The 14,847-nt window shown below is 38.6% G+C and overlaps 2 protein-coding genes across 4 annotated transcripts in view; both read left to right on the forward strand.

Annotated features, from left to right (window-relative positions):
- specc1la (sperm antigen with calponin homology and coiled-coil domains 1-like a) overlaps positions 1-14,847 on the forward strand; it is a 62,538-nt gene that overhangs the window by 33,463 nt on the left and 14,228 nt on the right. For all 3 annotated transcript variants that reach the window (XR_012383756.1, XM_005167177.5, NM_001039816.1), the window contains 1 exon segment: positions 4,207-4,297. Coding sequence is in view for 2 of the 3 variants with exons in the window: in XM_005167177.5 (XP_005167234.1) it covers positions 4,207-4,297 (91 nt within the window). In the remaining variant the exon portion in view is untranslated.
- Positions 8,913-14,788, forward strand: LOC141375653 (uncharacterized). Its single transcript, XM_073910483.1, has 2 exons — positions 8,913-9,020; positions 9,449-14,788. Exon 2 carries the CDS (start codon positions 9,544-9,546, stop codon positions 13,966-13,968), a length of 4,425 nt encoding a protein of 1,474 aa, XP_073766584.1. The 5' UTR covers positions 8,913-9,020; positions 9,449-9,543; the 3' UTR covers positions 13,969-14,788.

A 14,847-nucleotide genomic window follows, 5' to 3' on the forward strand; every position in this document is an offset into this window, starting at 1 on the left:
TCTTGCTTTTTGGCAAGTGGCTGTTTGTCAATAGAATAGAGGCCATAGATAGTATCATTAACCTAATATAAAAATAATAGAAGGTTAGTGCGACAGCAAAGTGATTATAGATCTGACATATAGTGCAACAGCTCTCTGGGCGTCCCAAGTTCGTAAAACTTTTCTGATAGTGTCCCCCTCTTTCTTCAACTCCACTTAGGCCCAATCCCCAGGCCCAATCCCAATCCTCGCATTTTACAGTGTCTGCTATAATGTTAATGTTGATTTTGGTGTGTTTACACAGATGAATAAGGCCACTGTGTAAATGCACAGTACAGTTACTATTTTATTGCCACATTATATTGTTAGGATAACATGATGTTGTTGCTGAAATAACTACAGCATTCGCGATCAGCTGATCACATATAAAGCAAGAGATCGCGATGACACATGATGAGGTGTGCAGGTGATGTAGTGCTATCCTAATTCTTAGGGGTAAATTTTGAAGCCCTTCTTTTTCACACTCGGTTTTAAGGGCCAAGGGTATGGGGTAGGGGTACAAAAATAGAACTGGGATTGGGCCTTATTGTCATTCTACTGTCCTCTTAAATAAGGGCAAAATATATTAAAAAAATTAATCTATAAAAAGGGAGGTCTATGTAATTTTTGTTCAGTGTTCATTGCTGCACGTCGTCATATTATTATTTTGGTTTTGTATTTTGCCTGTGTAGTTAAAAATGCTGCTTCCTGTGTTGTCGTTCTGCTGGCTTGTTGCACTCGCTAGCAAAGACTCTCTGTAAACCAACAGCATTCAGCAGTAAGTCTAACTCCAGTAGGTTGGTACAGTACTGTTGCTCTAGGTACCCTTATGGCCTGTTTCCACTGAGTGGTACGGGACGGTATGGGTCATCTTTATCAGCTTGCATTCCACCAATAGTACCCTTTTAGTGGGTGTGGTGTACAACAAAGTTTCAGTCGACATCGCTCTGTTGGTCATTTACATATCATATGAGGAGCACTGCTCACAAAACAGAGGCTTTATGCACATAAATACTTGTGTATAAATGTTTATTACTATTCTTTCTAAGAACATGATTTGATAATAACTGCAGATCATTGACCTTATAGCCTACTGTAACGTCTGTAATACAACACATACAGCCCCTTACAGTCTTTGATATGTAACAAATTACAGAAAAACTGCACACAGCATACATTCAGTCCTTATTTAAGTTAAAAAACAACACGCAACATATAGCCCAGTCAGTGCAAACCTCTGCATCTTTAGTCTTTACCAGAACATGTAACCTCTGTTTGAGAGTAATTCCGTTATTCGGGGTTCATAATTGTCCAAAAGTTGATGATAAAAGTTAAACATGGCAGTTTGTTCATGTTTAAGGTTGCAGAAGCAATCATTTGCTCCTTTGTATTTTTTTTATTTTTTTTTTTTGAGCGGGGGTTCTTCTTTTTTGTTTTTTCGTGCTTCACTATTGCATTTGTCTATTTCTGAAAGGATCGGATGTCAGAATCACTTCTGTAATCACGAGCACGTAATTATCATAAGCTCAAGAGGTTCTTTATTTCAAATATAGATGTGCCGCAAGCTCACAACAAAGTGAAACATTGGCGCTTTAGAAAGCCTTGTAAACAACAACAGGGCTCAGGGTAAATTGCGCTCTTCTTCTTGGTTTTGTGGCTGTCCATAAAGACGACGACAAGCTTTGGTAGACCATAGCTCGTTATTATATATGTACTGTATATAGTATTACGATCTATTGTCTCGGCTGTGTATTTAAAAGTGGCACTTGCTTCCGAATTTTACCGCTCAGTGATAACGTGCCATAGTGAAATATTAACATGACGCACTAGTGGGGACATTTTACTGTTACTATCCATTCTAATTAAAAAGTCTTATAAACTGGCTAGAACAATTTTTTATTAGAATCTAATGGTTTTCAGATGTTTCTGAGAGGATTGGTGGGGTAGAGTTAGGCCATAGACAGCATCATTCATTCATTTTCCCATGGCTTAGTCCCTTATTTATCAGGGGTTGCCACAGTGGATTTAACCGCCAACTATTCCAGCATATGTTTTACGCAGCGAATGCACTTACAGCCGCAACCCAGTTATGGGAAAGTCCGATATGATATCTCATTCACACACACTCATATACTATGGCCAATAGTTAATCCCAATTCACCTATAGCAAATGTCTTTAGACTGTAGAGGAAACTGGAGCACCCAGGGGAAACACACGTAAACACGGGGAGAACATGTAAACTCCCCACAGAAATGCTAACTGGCCCAGCTGGAACTCGAACCAGCGACCTTCTTGCTGTGAGGCGACAGTCCTAACTGCTGAGCCACCATGTCACCATAGACAGTATCATTAACCTGATAGTAAAATAATGGAAGGTTGATGCAATAGCAAAGTAGTTATAGAGCCAACATATAGTGCAACTGTGCTTCAGGCGTCTTAAGTTCAAATCCCAGCTTGTGGAATTTTCCCGATCTTGTCCCCCTCTTTCTCCCACTTCACTTACAGTCATTCTACTGTCCTCTCAAATAAAGGCAAAATGACAAAAAAATGCTTCCTAAAAACATAAGTCTGTAATTTATTTAATAAGAAACTGTAAAATGTGTGTGTTGGCATACGTGCGTGTGTTTTACTCATCACGGAGCACCTAACACTCTATTTAAAACTTTATTAGTGTAAGTTGTAACATTGTAATTTCCAGTTCAGGAAAAGTGTTTGAAAAGTGCTAATCAAAAGAACTTGTTTAAACAGTTAGTGCTATCAAAACATGGTAAGATTGCTTTCTTACTGAAGGCTAACAGAGAACACAAATAAAGGGAAGTGTTTAGTTTCTCATCATATCCTTTTCTGGCTACTAAAAAGGAGTTTTATTTTTATTTATTTATTTATTTAATTATTTATTTATTTATTTTAACACAACAGCAAATTGCTGTTAATCACTGCTTTTTTACACTGTCTGGTTTAAGCTGCTAGTCACACAAGGCATTTCCTAATCAGTTCTATTTTAATTTCACAAGCTAGTAGACTACTGTAGTGGCTTGGAGACAGAGGTAAATAAAAGCATAAAGGGTAAATTTGACCCGTTCATTTGGGCATTTTAGATGTGTGTCTGTGTATAACTGTTCTTTCAAAACTCTTCATGTCCATTCATCAATAACAATGTCATTTAAAAGTTGACAGCGATTTAAAAGACAACAGCTACACAGTTAACAATACACAACTATACAATACACTATGCACTATAAGAATTCCACAAGTTAACAATTTTCACAATGTTACAGTACAAAAGTCAGGTAATAAACTGTCAATAATTTTACATTGTACAGTACAGTGTAAAACTGTACAGTATGATTATATTATATTATATTATATTATATTATATTATATTATATTATATTATATTATATTATATTATATTATATTATGCAATATGTTTTTTAAACTACTAAAATGTCTATAAAAGTCACTTTGATAAACTACAGTTTTGAATTTTTAAAGCAGAGATCAATGTCACATAATACAACTTATAACCATAAATCTATGAAAAACACCCATGAATTACAACATACATCAACTAAATAAACAGAATTTTTTACAGTGTATCTACTCAAATTGGAAACGCTCTTTATTTACCATAGTGGCTGCAACAGTAGCAGACACTTTTTTTAGCACATTTTAACACTCGGCGGATACAAACGCTTCTCAAAATTGACTGCATCTATCAAAGTGACACTCTTAAAAATGTTCAGCACTAAGGTTATATAAGGATGGGATTGTCCAGACATTATGGAGGTGAAGCAAGGACAGCAGACAAAAAAGGAAATAGATCTAAAGTCTTATTCTCCTGAGAGGAGTTTGATTGATGTCCAAATCGAGTTGCTGTTCAAGGGGTTTAACTGAAACTGGCCGAGATTCAGGCGTCCAGCAGAAGTCATGAAGGGAAAGAGACCTTTTACAGGGATCAGATGCAGAGACTTATTTTCTCCCAAGTGCAGAAGAAAGCATGTGGCGCTCTGAAATGAAATGGTGATATGAATCCATCTCAGTAGTGCTGTGGATAGTTCTCTTTTTATGACTCCTTTCACTATCCAGTCTCACCTGAATCGGCACCAATCACACTGAAGCTGTGTGTGTGTAAGCTGATATTTTGGAACTGATTGTTAACTGTTGTGTATTTTATTTGTGTGCAGAGACACTCCATCACTGGCTCCATGGCTGCCGCAAAGCCTCTCTCCTCACTTGCAGACAAAAGACCCAGTTACACAGACATCAGCATGCCAGGTAACACACATTCACTAATGACCTTTCTCCTGTCCTTTTAAAGGGCTTTACTGATCATTGTGTGTTGATGTAGAAATACAGTTTCTTTCAGTAGTCTGATTGATTTGACTCACTCTTTACAATAAGATTTTATTTGTTGACTTGAGTTAAAGGGCACCTATGATGAAAATAATCTTTTGGAAGCTGTTTGGACAGAACTGTGTATGGGTATAGTGTCCACAGTCATAGACTCAGTTCATAGTTGTTATAGAGATGACAAAGCCAAAAAGCTACAATTATTTTTGTTACGTGAATAACAATTTTTTTTCTAATAATTTGGGTTTATATTAATTATTAATAAAAATAATTATTTTTGTTTACTCACAAGCAAAATAAAAATGTATCCACACTATATGGATGTATAAAAAAGAAATTAAAAAAATGACGGACATAAATACTACATTTAAGAAAAGTATAAAAATAAAACTAACAATTTTACTACATATTACTTACATATTCCTATATAAAAAAACACACACCCACGCTAAAAAAATCCATTTCATCAAATATGTGTATTATTTGTCACTAAAAATAAATAAAAATGCTAATTATTGAATGGTTATAAAATAATTACATTAATATTAATTCATTATAAATGATTATAAAATGTTGCCTGAAACCAACATCAAAACATTTAAAATCAGAAAACCTACTTGTGAAACTTCATTAGTTGTAATATTGTAATTTCCAGTCCAGTATAAGCTGTTTAAAGTTTGTGGCATCTCATGTAAAAATGCATATGAAATTAGAATATTTTTTTAAACGGTTAATTGTTGGAATATCAAGTCAATTCCATGCGTGTTCAATAAGAAAAGGTCTGGAGAGGGTTTTCTTCAATGCCAAAAATATTAGTAATTTATTAGATACAAATTAATTATTCAATGACAGAGCTCTGGGTTACGTTACCCCAATGCAATACAAGAATTGCATTCAAGAGGTTCGCTACTAACATACATTTCCTGACTCCAGCATATATACACAACTGATATTAACAGGTGGAGTTTGGCGTCACGTCACCTATCAGTCAACCTGCAGTCCTTTGTCATTTGTACCCCCAGACATACTTCCTCTTTTTGCAACCCTTCTCTGCATACCAGAACTGAACAGTTATGTTCGTCTTTAATATATTTCACACCTTCTACAAGCATCATGACAACTTGTGACATGTCTAGAAAGCAGTCTGGAACAACCCTAAATTTATTCTTTAATATATTTCCTCTGGTCAGCAGTTCCTCTAAAAGTATGCAGCACAGTAAAAAAAAGAATAAGTGTGTCAGGTCAACATGCTATTATGCAAAAGAAAAAGATTGACTAATATGTTGTTAGTCTAAACATTTTTCTAATAAAAATAAAGACACAAAAGTAATAAAAATAAATAATTTTTTTCCTGCATAATCACAGTAAACTGGACCTGTGTGGGATGCCTGTTCTGCTGCTCCACCTTGCTCTGCCTGCCTGAATGTTTTTATTTATATATTTATTTTTCATTTTAACCTATTATAAACCAAAAATCACACTCTTACTGTGAATCATAGAATTCTCCAGAAGTTGCACTGATGCACTGAGATTTGACTCAGGCAGTTTCCTCATAAAAAACAGACGTTTTCCTGACACGGTGGTTTATGACCCCCGCAAAAGCAGCATTGAACTCATGATGAACTCTGATGTAATAACTCGTGCGAAAAAACACCACGTATGAACAAATACTCCAGTTTTAACCCCCCTCCCCACGCATGTTCACCATTATTATGCTGGAGCGAGAAGCCGTGTTTTTGTGAACGTGCACAATGGAACATAGAGCCCTCTCTGATATGCTTGTTTTTCAGTTTACAGGGAACTCTTATCAACATTGGTGGAAATGATAGTGTTTTGATTGGCGTGAGGATGACTTATGTGTTTGGGTGATCGGTTGCCCAATCTGATCCCTATTATAGTTACAATGCCTTCCACTAATATTGACAAAAAAAGTAATATACTTTTGCTTAAGATTTTTCGTAAATGTTTCAATTATACACATTTTCAAACCCCACAACCCTTGCTGAAAATAGAACATATAATAGCGTTAAAGATGTCTATTATTCAAGCTGAAGTTACACCTGTTTGAAGAAAAAAAATAAGAGAAAGAATGAAAAATAGATAAATATACGTAAACACTTTCTAACACTAAAAATAATAATAATAAACACAAAAAATGAAGAGGATGAAAAGATAAATAAATGAAAGAAGAAATTGTCAACATAATCAAAAAAGGGGCTTTTGCTCAAAATACTATACCAAAAAAAAAACAAGCTTAAAATGCTTGAGTTTGAATAAGATTAGAGGCTTTTTTTTTTTCTTGAAACCATTCCATACACTTTGTTGTAATATAAAAATTAGGTAATGTAGGTGACTTTATGATTTTTTTTCTCACTTAAACCATCCTCCTAACACCATGTCCTAACTGCATGCGACATGACGTGATTTCAGTGACAAGCATTTGACTGTCTGCTCCAAACATGAAGCAACTCCACAGAAAAACCTAGCCATTTCTTTAAATATCAGCCACTCCACTCTCAATAAAATGTTAAGATTCTAATCAAATTAATACACATTTAACCTATTTAACATTATTAAAAGTACATAGGCTGTGTGTGTACTGTTGCTGTCTCTGGCTTTCATTTTAACATGGTGAACTATCTGCTGCTGCTTTTACTAGTATGTCAATAAATGTCAAGAAAAATGGTGTTCAGGGCGTATTCACACTATGTACAGTTTCCTCAAACAGGCCAAAGCATGCTTGTCCCCCTCCTGTCTCCCCCAATGGCCCACACTCACATTACAATCGGGCCTGGGCACGCGTACGACATCGATGCTGCCCTGTTCAGTAAGCGCTCTCGCTCAGCACAGTAGAGATTTTTCTAGTTATATCGCTTTAGTCCTTAAGGATGCGGTGACACTCTGTCAGATAATTCACCAAACAAATCAGCCACTTTTGACGCTCATAAACAATCATAAAGCCCTCATTCTGCAGGAATGAAGAGGTTTGCTGAAGGTGCGCAGCTGTCGTGCAGTGAGGGGTTTGCGTATTTAATAAACTACGGAAGTTTGCGTTCACTCAACAGTAAGAATGATTAATAAATCCATATGAAACAGTCCCTTAAAAGTCACGTCTTGCTTTCAGTTTCGGGCTTTTCAGCGCCCTCACACTTCTCAAATGATCCAGGACACAGGCCTGGGCACGGTACGGACACTGAATAAAGCACATAATTTGTACCTGAGGAGATAATTATCAGCAGTTTTTTAGTTTTGCTTTCCCACAATTTTGCAAAAATAGAAATTTTTCATATAATAATAATATAATAATATATTAACATGAAAAAGATATTTTTTATCAAGTGTCGAGGCCCCACATTGTGTGTGATTCAAGAGCTCACATTTAGCTGATGATTGATAATAAAGCATGTTTGGCATGCTGTCCCGGGAGACTTGAGTTTATAAGATCCTTGAGCCTGGGGCTTCCCCCCATTTGAATGGCGACAAGGGAGTTTGAGCTCAGGTAGGTCTTGAGAGCTCCGTTGCTTGTGAACATGTTAGGAAGAGCTAAGAAACATACCTGACTAAGAGTTTGGTTTATTATGCTACTTTGGATTAGTAAATTTACTTATTTTGTATGTCTTTGGATGGTCGGAGGAAAAAAGGGAACCCAGGGAAAACCCACGTGAGCACGGGGAGAACATGCAAACTACGCACAGAAATGCCGACTGCTATGAGGCAACAGTGCTAACCACTGGGCCGCCGTGCTGCCTTATCAGGAGAAGAGGAAGGAGTAGGGGTGGAAGGGGGGGATTCTTCATGAGACGAAGATGACTGTAGTGAAAAACTCTGGTTATTTATAGTGAGTGAGTATTCATCTGATTGGCACATTATGTGAAACTGATGCAGGACCAGCCATGATCAATCATAAGCACATGATCCTCTCTTATGCCGAGTTCAGACTGCATGATTGTAGCCCTGATTTTGACTCGCCAACAGGTTTTGAGAAATCGCAGACAAATGCCTGAAATCACAGGCAAATCAGTGCTTGTTCATGCGAGTAACCATCACACAGTATGAACTGTCAAAGACACGATATGAGAGAATCGCAGATGAGTCGCCGATGCCTGTGAGATATTTGGCATGCTAAATATCTGGAGCTGTCGGCGATTCAAATCATGCCGTGTGAAATGAGTTTTGACTGAAAATAACATCGGCAATCGCCTACAGCCAATGAGAGAGCAGCATTGACTTGTGTGTGTGTGTCACAGTGTAAAACTAAAAGACACTGTGACTAACAAACACATCACATTGCACTCATACATAAAATACACACTTTTAAACATGGACCTTTGTTATATTTGTATTGTGCATGTGTGTGTTTGTGTAATATGTATATGTTGCTTTTCTGTCCAGATTAGCATTGTGTTTATGTAAAAATTTTACTTTTATGTCAAACAATAGCCCATATCAACACTGAAATAACCACAGACACATTTTCTTTCAAACTTCATTTATTAACCAAACATATAGAGTTTACATATACTTACCAGTTTCCTATTCTCAGCACCAAACCTGTTTAACTTTCAAACAAAGCCATTTATACAGATTTTTCCCGCCTTCACTTTGGAGCAGCCATTTTCCATAACATCATCAGAGTCACAACCCCCTGGTCAGTATATAAAAATCACAGTTTTGTTGTTTAAATTTGTATTGGTTATTTGTTGTGTTGTATTTTGAGTTTTGTATGCATATTCATTTACTTGCATTAATTTATATTTCTGTTGAATGTCTTTTTATGTATTTTTTTGTCTACATGGTAACCCACTACCATTAAAATGGTTTAACCCATGGGCGGGGCCAATACAATAAAATGGCCCCAAACATTCACTTGGAGTGGGTAGTTGTAGGAGAAGGTTGTGCTTGTATCGTTAACAGATTTTGTTCAGGTCTTTTACTGGATTTAGCTGAACAAGCCTGTATATATATTGTAAATATTGAATAGTTTATTTTTCTTTATTGTTATTTTGTCACTTTCACCTGTTTTGCTGGATTTTTGTTTTCACTTTGTGTAAATAAATCACTCTTCACTTTCACCAGCGGCTTCTGTGACACTTTTTTGCCTCCATCCACCCGGTCAATCGTAACAGTTGGTGTCAGAAGTAACTCGGGTGAGTGTCACAGAATTACCAAATATGCCGCCTAAGAAGAAAACTCAGCTAGCAGCTGATGTGGATGTGGATGTGGATGTTGATGAAGAAGATCAGAGAGACACAAGTGGAGATCCAGTGCATCCGGAAGACATTCCAAAGCCCACAGGTGATTCCGCAATTACAGCTCTGGCAGGAATGTTCCAGTCCTTCCTACAGTATCAGAAGGAGAGGGATGAGAGGCAGGAGAAAGAGTCAGCTCGCCGGGAACAGCAGTATAAGGTTCTCACTCATCAGATCACCCAGATGCAGATGGATCTGGACCGGGCCCGACATGGAGCTCTTTCTTCTGAACGGTCAGTGGCTCGAGTTCTTGATTATATGCCTCAACTTCCTAAATTACAAGATACTGATGACATTGAACATTTTCTCACCACTTTTGAGAGACTGGCAGAGGTGTACAAGTGGCCAAAGGAGGACTGGGCTATTCATCTGGTTCCCCTGCTCACTGGCAAAGCAAGAAGTGCCTTTGTTGCTATGTCACCTGCCCATACGACTGACTATGAGAAAGTCAAAGAAGTCATTCTCAAGAAATATGAAATCAACGCAGAAACCTACCGGCTGAGATTTAGAGCACTGAACACACCTAGTGATGAGTCACCGATGGAGTTGTATGTCCGCTTGAAGGACCTGTTCTCTAAGTGGGTGAACTTTAAAGTGAGCAGCAAGACTAACCTGATGGAGACCATGGTGTTGGAGCAGTATATGCGTGTGCTGTACCCAGAAGTGAGGACTTGGGTGAAAGAGAGAGATCCTGTCACAGCAGAAGAAGCAGCAAAGCTGGTTGAGTCCTATGTTGCAGCTCGTAAAGGATTCTCAGGGGCTTTCAGATATGCCGGCAGCCTTCAAGCAGCAAGAGGTAAGTCTGAGGGGTCGGGGGGAAGTTCGTACTCTCATAGCCAAACCCAGATTATACAGACCACCAACCAAAAGCCCATACCACCTAAGCTTGACACACATCAGACACCATCCAGCACTGATGTAGTTTGTTATAACTGTGGTAAACCAAGTCATACAAGCCCACAATGCCCACTTAAAAAGCCCAAATCAGCCAGGTTGTGTTATTTGCCCAGACCCACCCCTACAACTGACTGTAGTTTCAGTAGAGAACCCACCATTACAGTTTTGTTAAACGGAAAACCCTTGACAGCCCTGGTAGACACAGGTTGTGCAAGAACCTTAGTACAATCTCAGTACATAGCAAGAGATTTATGGTCTGAAAACACAGTTACAGTGTGTTGTGTCCATGGGGACAAAGCAGACTTACCCACTGCTGAAGTGTACATTGAAGTAAACAAGCAGTCATACTTGATAAATGTTGGTATTGCAGCTAATTTGCCTTACCCTGTCTTGTTAGGAACTGATATGCCAGTGCTAGCAGATTTGGTTCAGGAGACAGCTTGGTGTGGAGTTGTTACTAGAGCTCAGTCCCAAAAGTTAATTCAGTCATCCAAAGATTCTGTACAGAGTACCCTTAAAGAAATGCCATTTTTCACTGAAGAATGTGTAGATAATGCAGTGGTCTCAAAGGAAGACAGATTGGAAAGACGAAGAAATTGGGTTGCAGATCTAATTAATAGCTCAGAACAACAACAGTTTGATTTGGCAGAGCCTGAAATGAATGAAAATGACTTAACCATACCTAATGAATTAGCCAAACTACAAAGAGATGATCAAACATTGTCTGATTGCTTTCAAAAAGCTGACAATGACTCCGTTTTGAGTTCTCTGTGTGGTGAGACATTTCTGATAAAGAACAGCCTTCTTTACAGACAGACTAAGGAAGAGGGAACACAACTGTTGGTACCTAGAGCGTATCGCAGGGAAGTTCTGAAATTAGGTCATTCTATTCCATGGGCTGGTCATTTAGGGTTCATGAAAACTCTAATGAGAATCTCTAAGAGATTTTATTGGCCTGGCATGTACAGTGAGGTAAAAGACTATTGCAAGTCATGTCCAGAATGTCAAATGTCTACTGGCAGAGCACCCCCTATAGCACCACTAGTACCTGTTCCTGCTGTAGAGACGCCCTTTGAGAGGATAGGGGTTGATATTGTTGGACCTGTTGAGAGAAGCCAGAAAGGTAACAGATTTATATTGGTGATTTGTGATTATGCTACTAGATATCCTGAGGCATATCCCCTTAGAGAGATAACAGCCAAGCAAATTGCATCAGCACTGTTACATTTCTTTTCACATGTAGGCATCCCTAAAGAGGTGTTAACAGATCAGGGTCCCAATTTCATGAGTCGCACACTACAACAAGTCTATCAGCTATTAGGGATTAAGAGAGTACGAACAACTCCCTACCACCCCCAGACTGATGGATTGGTGGAACGTTTTAACCAAACCTTAAAATCCATGCTGAAAAAGTTTGTGTCAGAATCCGGCAAAGACTGGGACAAATGGCTACCTTACCTCCTGTTTGCTTACCGTGAAGTTCCACAAGCATCCACAGGTTTTTCACCCTTTGAACTGCTCTTTGCTCACCAAGTCCGAGGTCCTCTAGATGTATTGAGAGACAGCTGGGAAGCCCAAGATAAGCCAACGAAGCAAAACATCCTTTCTTATGTCCTGAAGATGAGAGAACAACTACAGCAATCATCTGCTCTGGCTCATCAGAATCTGAAAGACTCTCAAGTGAAACAGAAAGCTTGGTATGACCAGAAAGCCAGGTCCAGATCTTTCCAACCAGGAGATCAAGTTCTGTTACTGCTTCCAACATCAGAAAACAAACTTCTGGCGAAGTGGCAAGGTCCTTTTCAAGTGAGGAGAAAACTTGGTCCAGTCACATATGAGATTGAAATGCCTTCCAGACAACATCCGCTACAAACCTTTCACGTCAACATGTTGAAGCAATGGCATGATCGGTCCTCTCAGCCAGAATCACCACAGGATGCTGTGAAAGAGCTGTTGGTGAGAGCAGTACAAGAAGAGGATGAAATCGAGGAGCAGTACTTACCTGTTCAGCAAAGTAACGGCCAATTAGACCTTCAGCATCTGACCGTGGATCAACAGCAACAGCTACTGGAATGCATTCCGGATCACCTGTTCCTAGAAACACCTGGAAGAACAAACATCATTGAACATCACATTCATTTAAAAGAGGCAAAACCCATACGGCAACCAGTGTACAGAGTTCCGGAAAGGCTACTTAAAGTCATGAAGCAAGAGTTGGAGTTAATGCTGGAACTGGAGGTTATAGAGCCATCATCCAGTGAGTGGAGCAATCCCATTGTGCTTGTACCCAAGAAGGATGGGTCACTTAGATTCTGCCTCGACTTCAGAAAACTCAACTCGGTCAGTAAATTTGACCCTTACCCCATGCCCAGAGTTGACGACCTAGTGGAAAGACTCAGTAAAGCAAAGTTTCTCACTACACTTGACCTATGCAAAGGTTATTGGCAAATCGCATTAAGTGCAGACAGCAAAGAAATGACAGCATTTAAAACCCCTTTTGGTCACTATCATTTCAGGGTTCTTCCCTTTGGACTGCATGGGGCACCTGCCACCTTTCAGAGAATGATTGATCAAATTCTCCGGGGTACAGAGACTTTCGCTGCTGCATACTTGGATGATATAATCATCTTCAGCAGGTCCTGGCAGGACCATATTCAACATCTCCAGGAAGTATTATCCAGGATCAAGTCTGCTGGACTCACCATCCGTCCAGACAAGTGTGCAATAGCCAAAGAGGAGACTTGTTACCTTGGTCATGTCCTGGGCCATGGAGTCATCCGTCCGCAGGTGGGGAAAATCGAGGCCATCAAAAATGCAGAGCGACCTACAACCAAGAAACAGGTACGAGCTTTTCTTGGCCTAGTAGGATGGTATAGACGATTTATCCCCAACTTTTCTACAAGAGCTGTAGCTCTCACTGAACTCACTAAAAAAGACAAGCCCAATATGCTTAACTGGACAACTGACTGTGAAAATGCTTTCATAGATCTGAAAGAAGCCTTGTGTACAAAAGCTATTTTACAGAGTCCAGATTTTGATAAACCATTTACAGTCCAGACTGATGCATCAGAACGTGGTCTGGGAGCTGTACTTCTACAAGGAGAACAAGGGAAATTGCATCCCATTGCTTACATTAGCAGAAAACTCCTTCCTCGAGAAACACGGTATTCAACCGTGGAGAAGGAGTGCTTGGCAGTGAAATGGGCATTAGACTCTTTTAGATACTACCTTATTGGTAGAGAGTTTACATTGGAAACTGACCATAGAGCCCTGACTTGGTTAAACCAAATGAAAGACACAAATGCTCGAATTACACGATGGTTTTTGGCAGTACAACCTTTTCAATTTAAGGTGAACTATAGAACTGGCCTTGAGAACTGTGCAGCAGATTTCCTTTCTAGGACACCACAGAGGGTGTCACGGGAAGGGGGAGGAAATGTCACAGTGTAAAACTAAAAGACACTGTGACTAACAAACACATCACATTGCACTCATACATAAAATACACACTTTTAAACATGGACCTTTGTTATATTTGTATTGTGCATGTGTGTGTTTGTGTAATATGTATATGTTGCTTTTCTGTCCAGATTAGCATTGTGTTTATGTAAAAATTTTACTTTTATGTCAAACAATAGCCCATATCAACACTGAAATAACCACAGACACATTTTCTTTCAAACTTCATTTATTAACCAAACATATAGAGTTTACATATACTTACCAGTTTCCTATTCTCAGCACCAAACCTGTTTAACTTTCAAACAAAGCCATTTATACAGATTTTTCCCGCCTTCACTTTGGAGCAGCCATTTTCCATAACATCATCAGAGTCACAACCCCCTGGTCAGTATATAAAAATCACAGTTTTGTTGTTTAAATTTGTATTGGTTATTTGTTGTGTTGTATTTTGAGTTTTGTATGCATATTCATTTACTTGCATTAATTTATATTTCTGTTGAATGTCTTTTTATGTATTTTTTTGTCTACATGGTAACCCACTACCATTAAAATGGTTTAACCCATGGGCGGGGCCAATACAATAAAATGGCCCCAAACATTCACTTGGAGTGGGTAGTTGTAGGAGAAGGTTGTGCTTGTATCGTTAACAGATTTTGTTCAGGTCTTTTACTGGATTTAGCTGAACAAGCCTGTATATATATTGTAAATATTGAATAGTTTATTTTTCTTTATTGTTATTTTGTCACTTTCACCTGTTTTGCTGGATTTTTGTTTTCACTTTGTGTAAATAAATCACTCTTCACTTTCACCAGCGGCTTCTGTGACACTTTTTTGCCTCCATCCACCCGGTCAATCGTAACAGTGTGT

The sequence above is a fragment of the Danio rerio genome, chromosome 8 (genome assembly GCF_049306965.1).
Source record: "Danio rerio strain Tuebingen ecotype United States chromosome 8, GRCz12tu, whole genome shotgun sequence".
Lineage (NCBI taxonomy): Eukaryota > Metazoa > Chordata > Actinopteri > Cypriniformes > Danionidae > Danio > Danio rerio.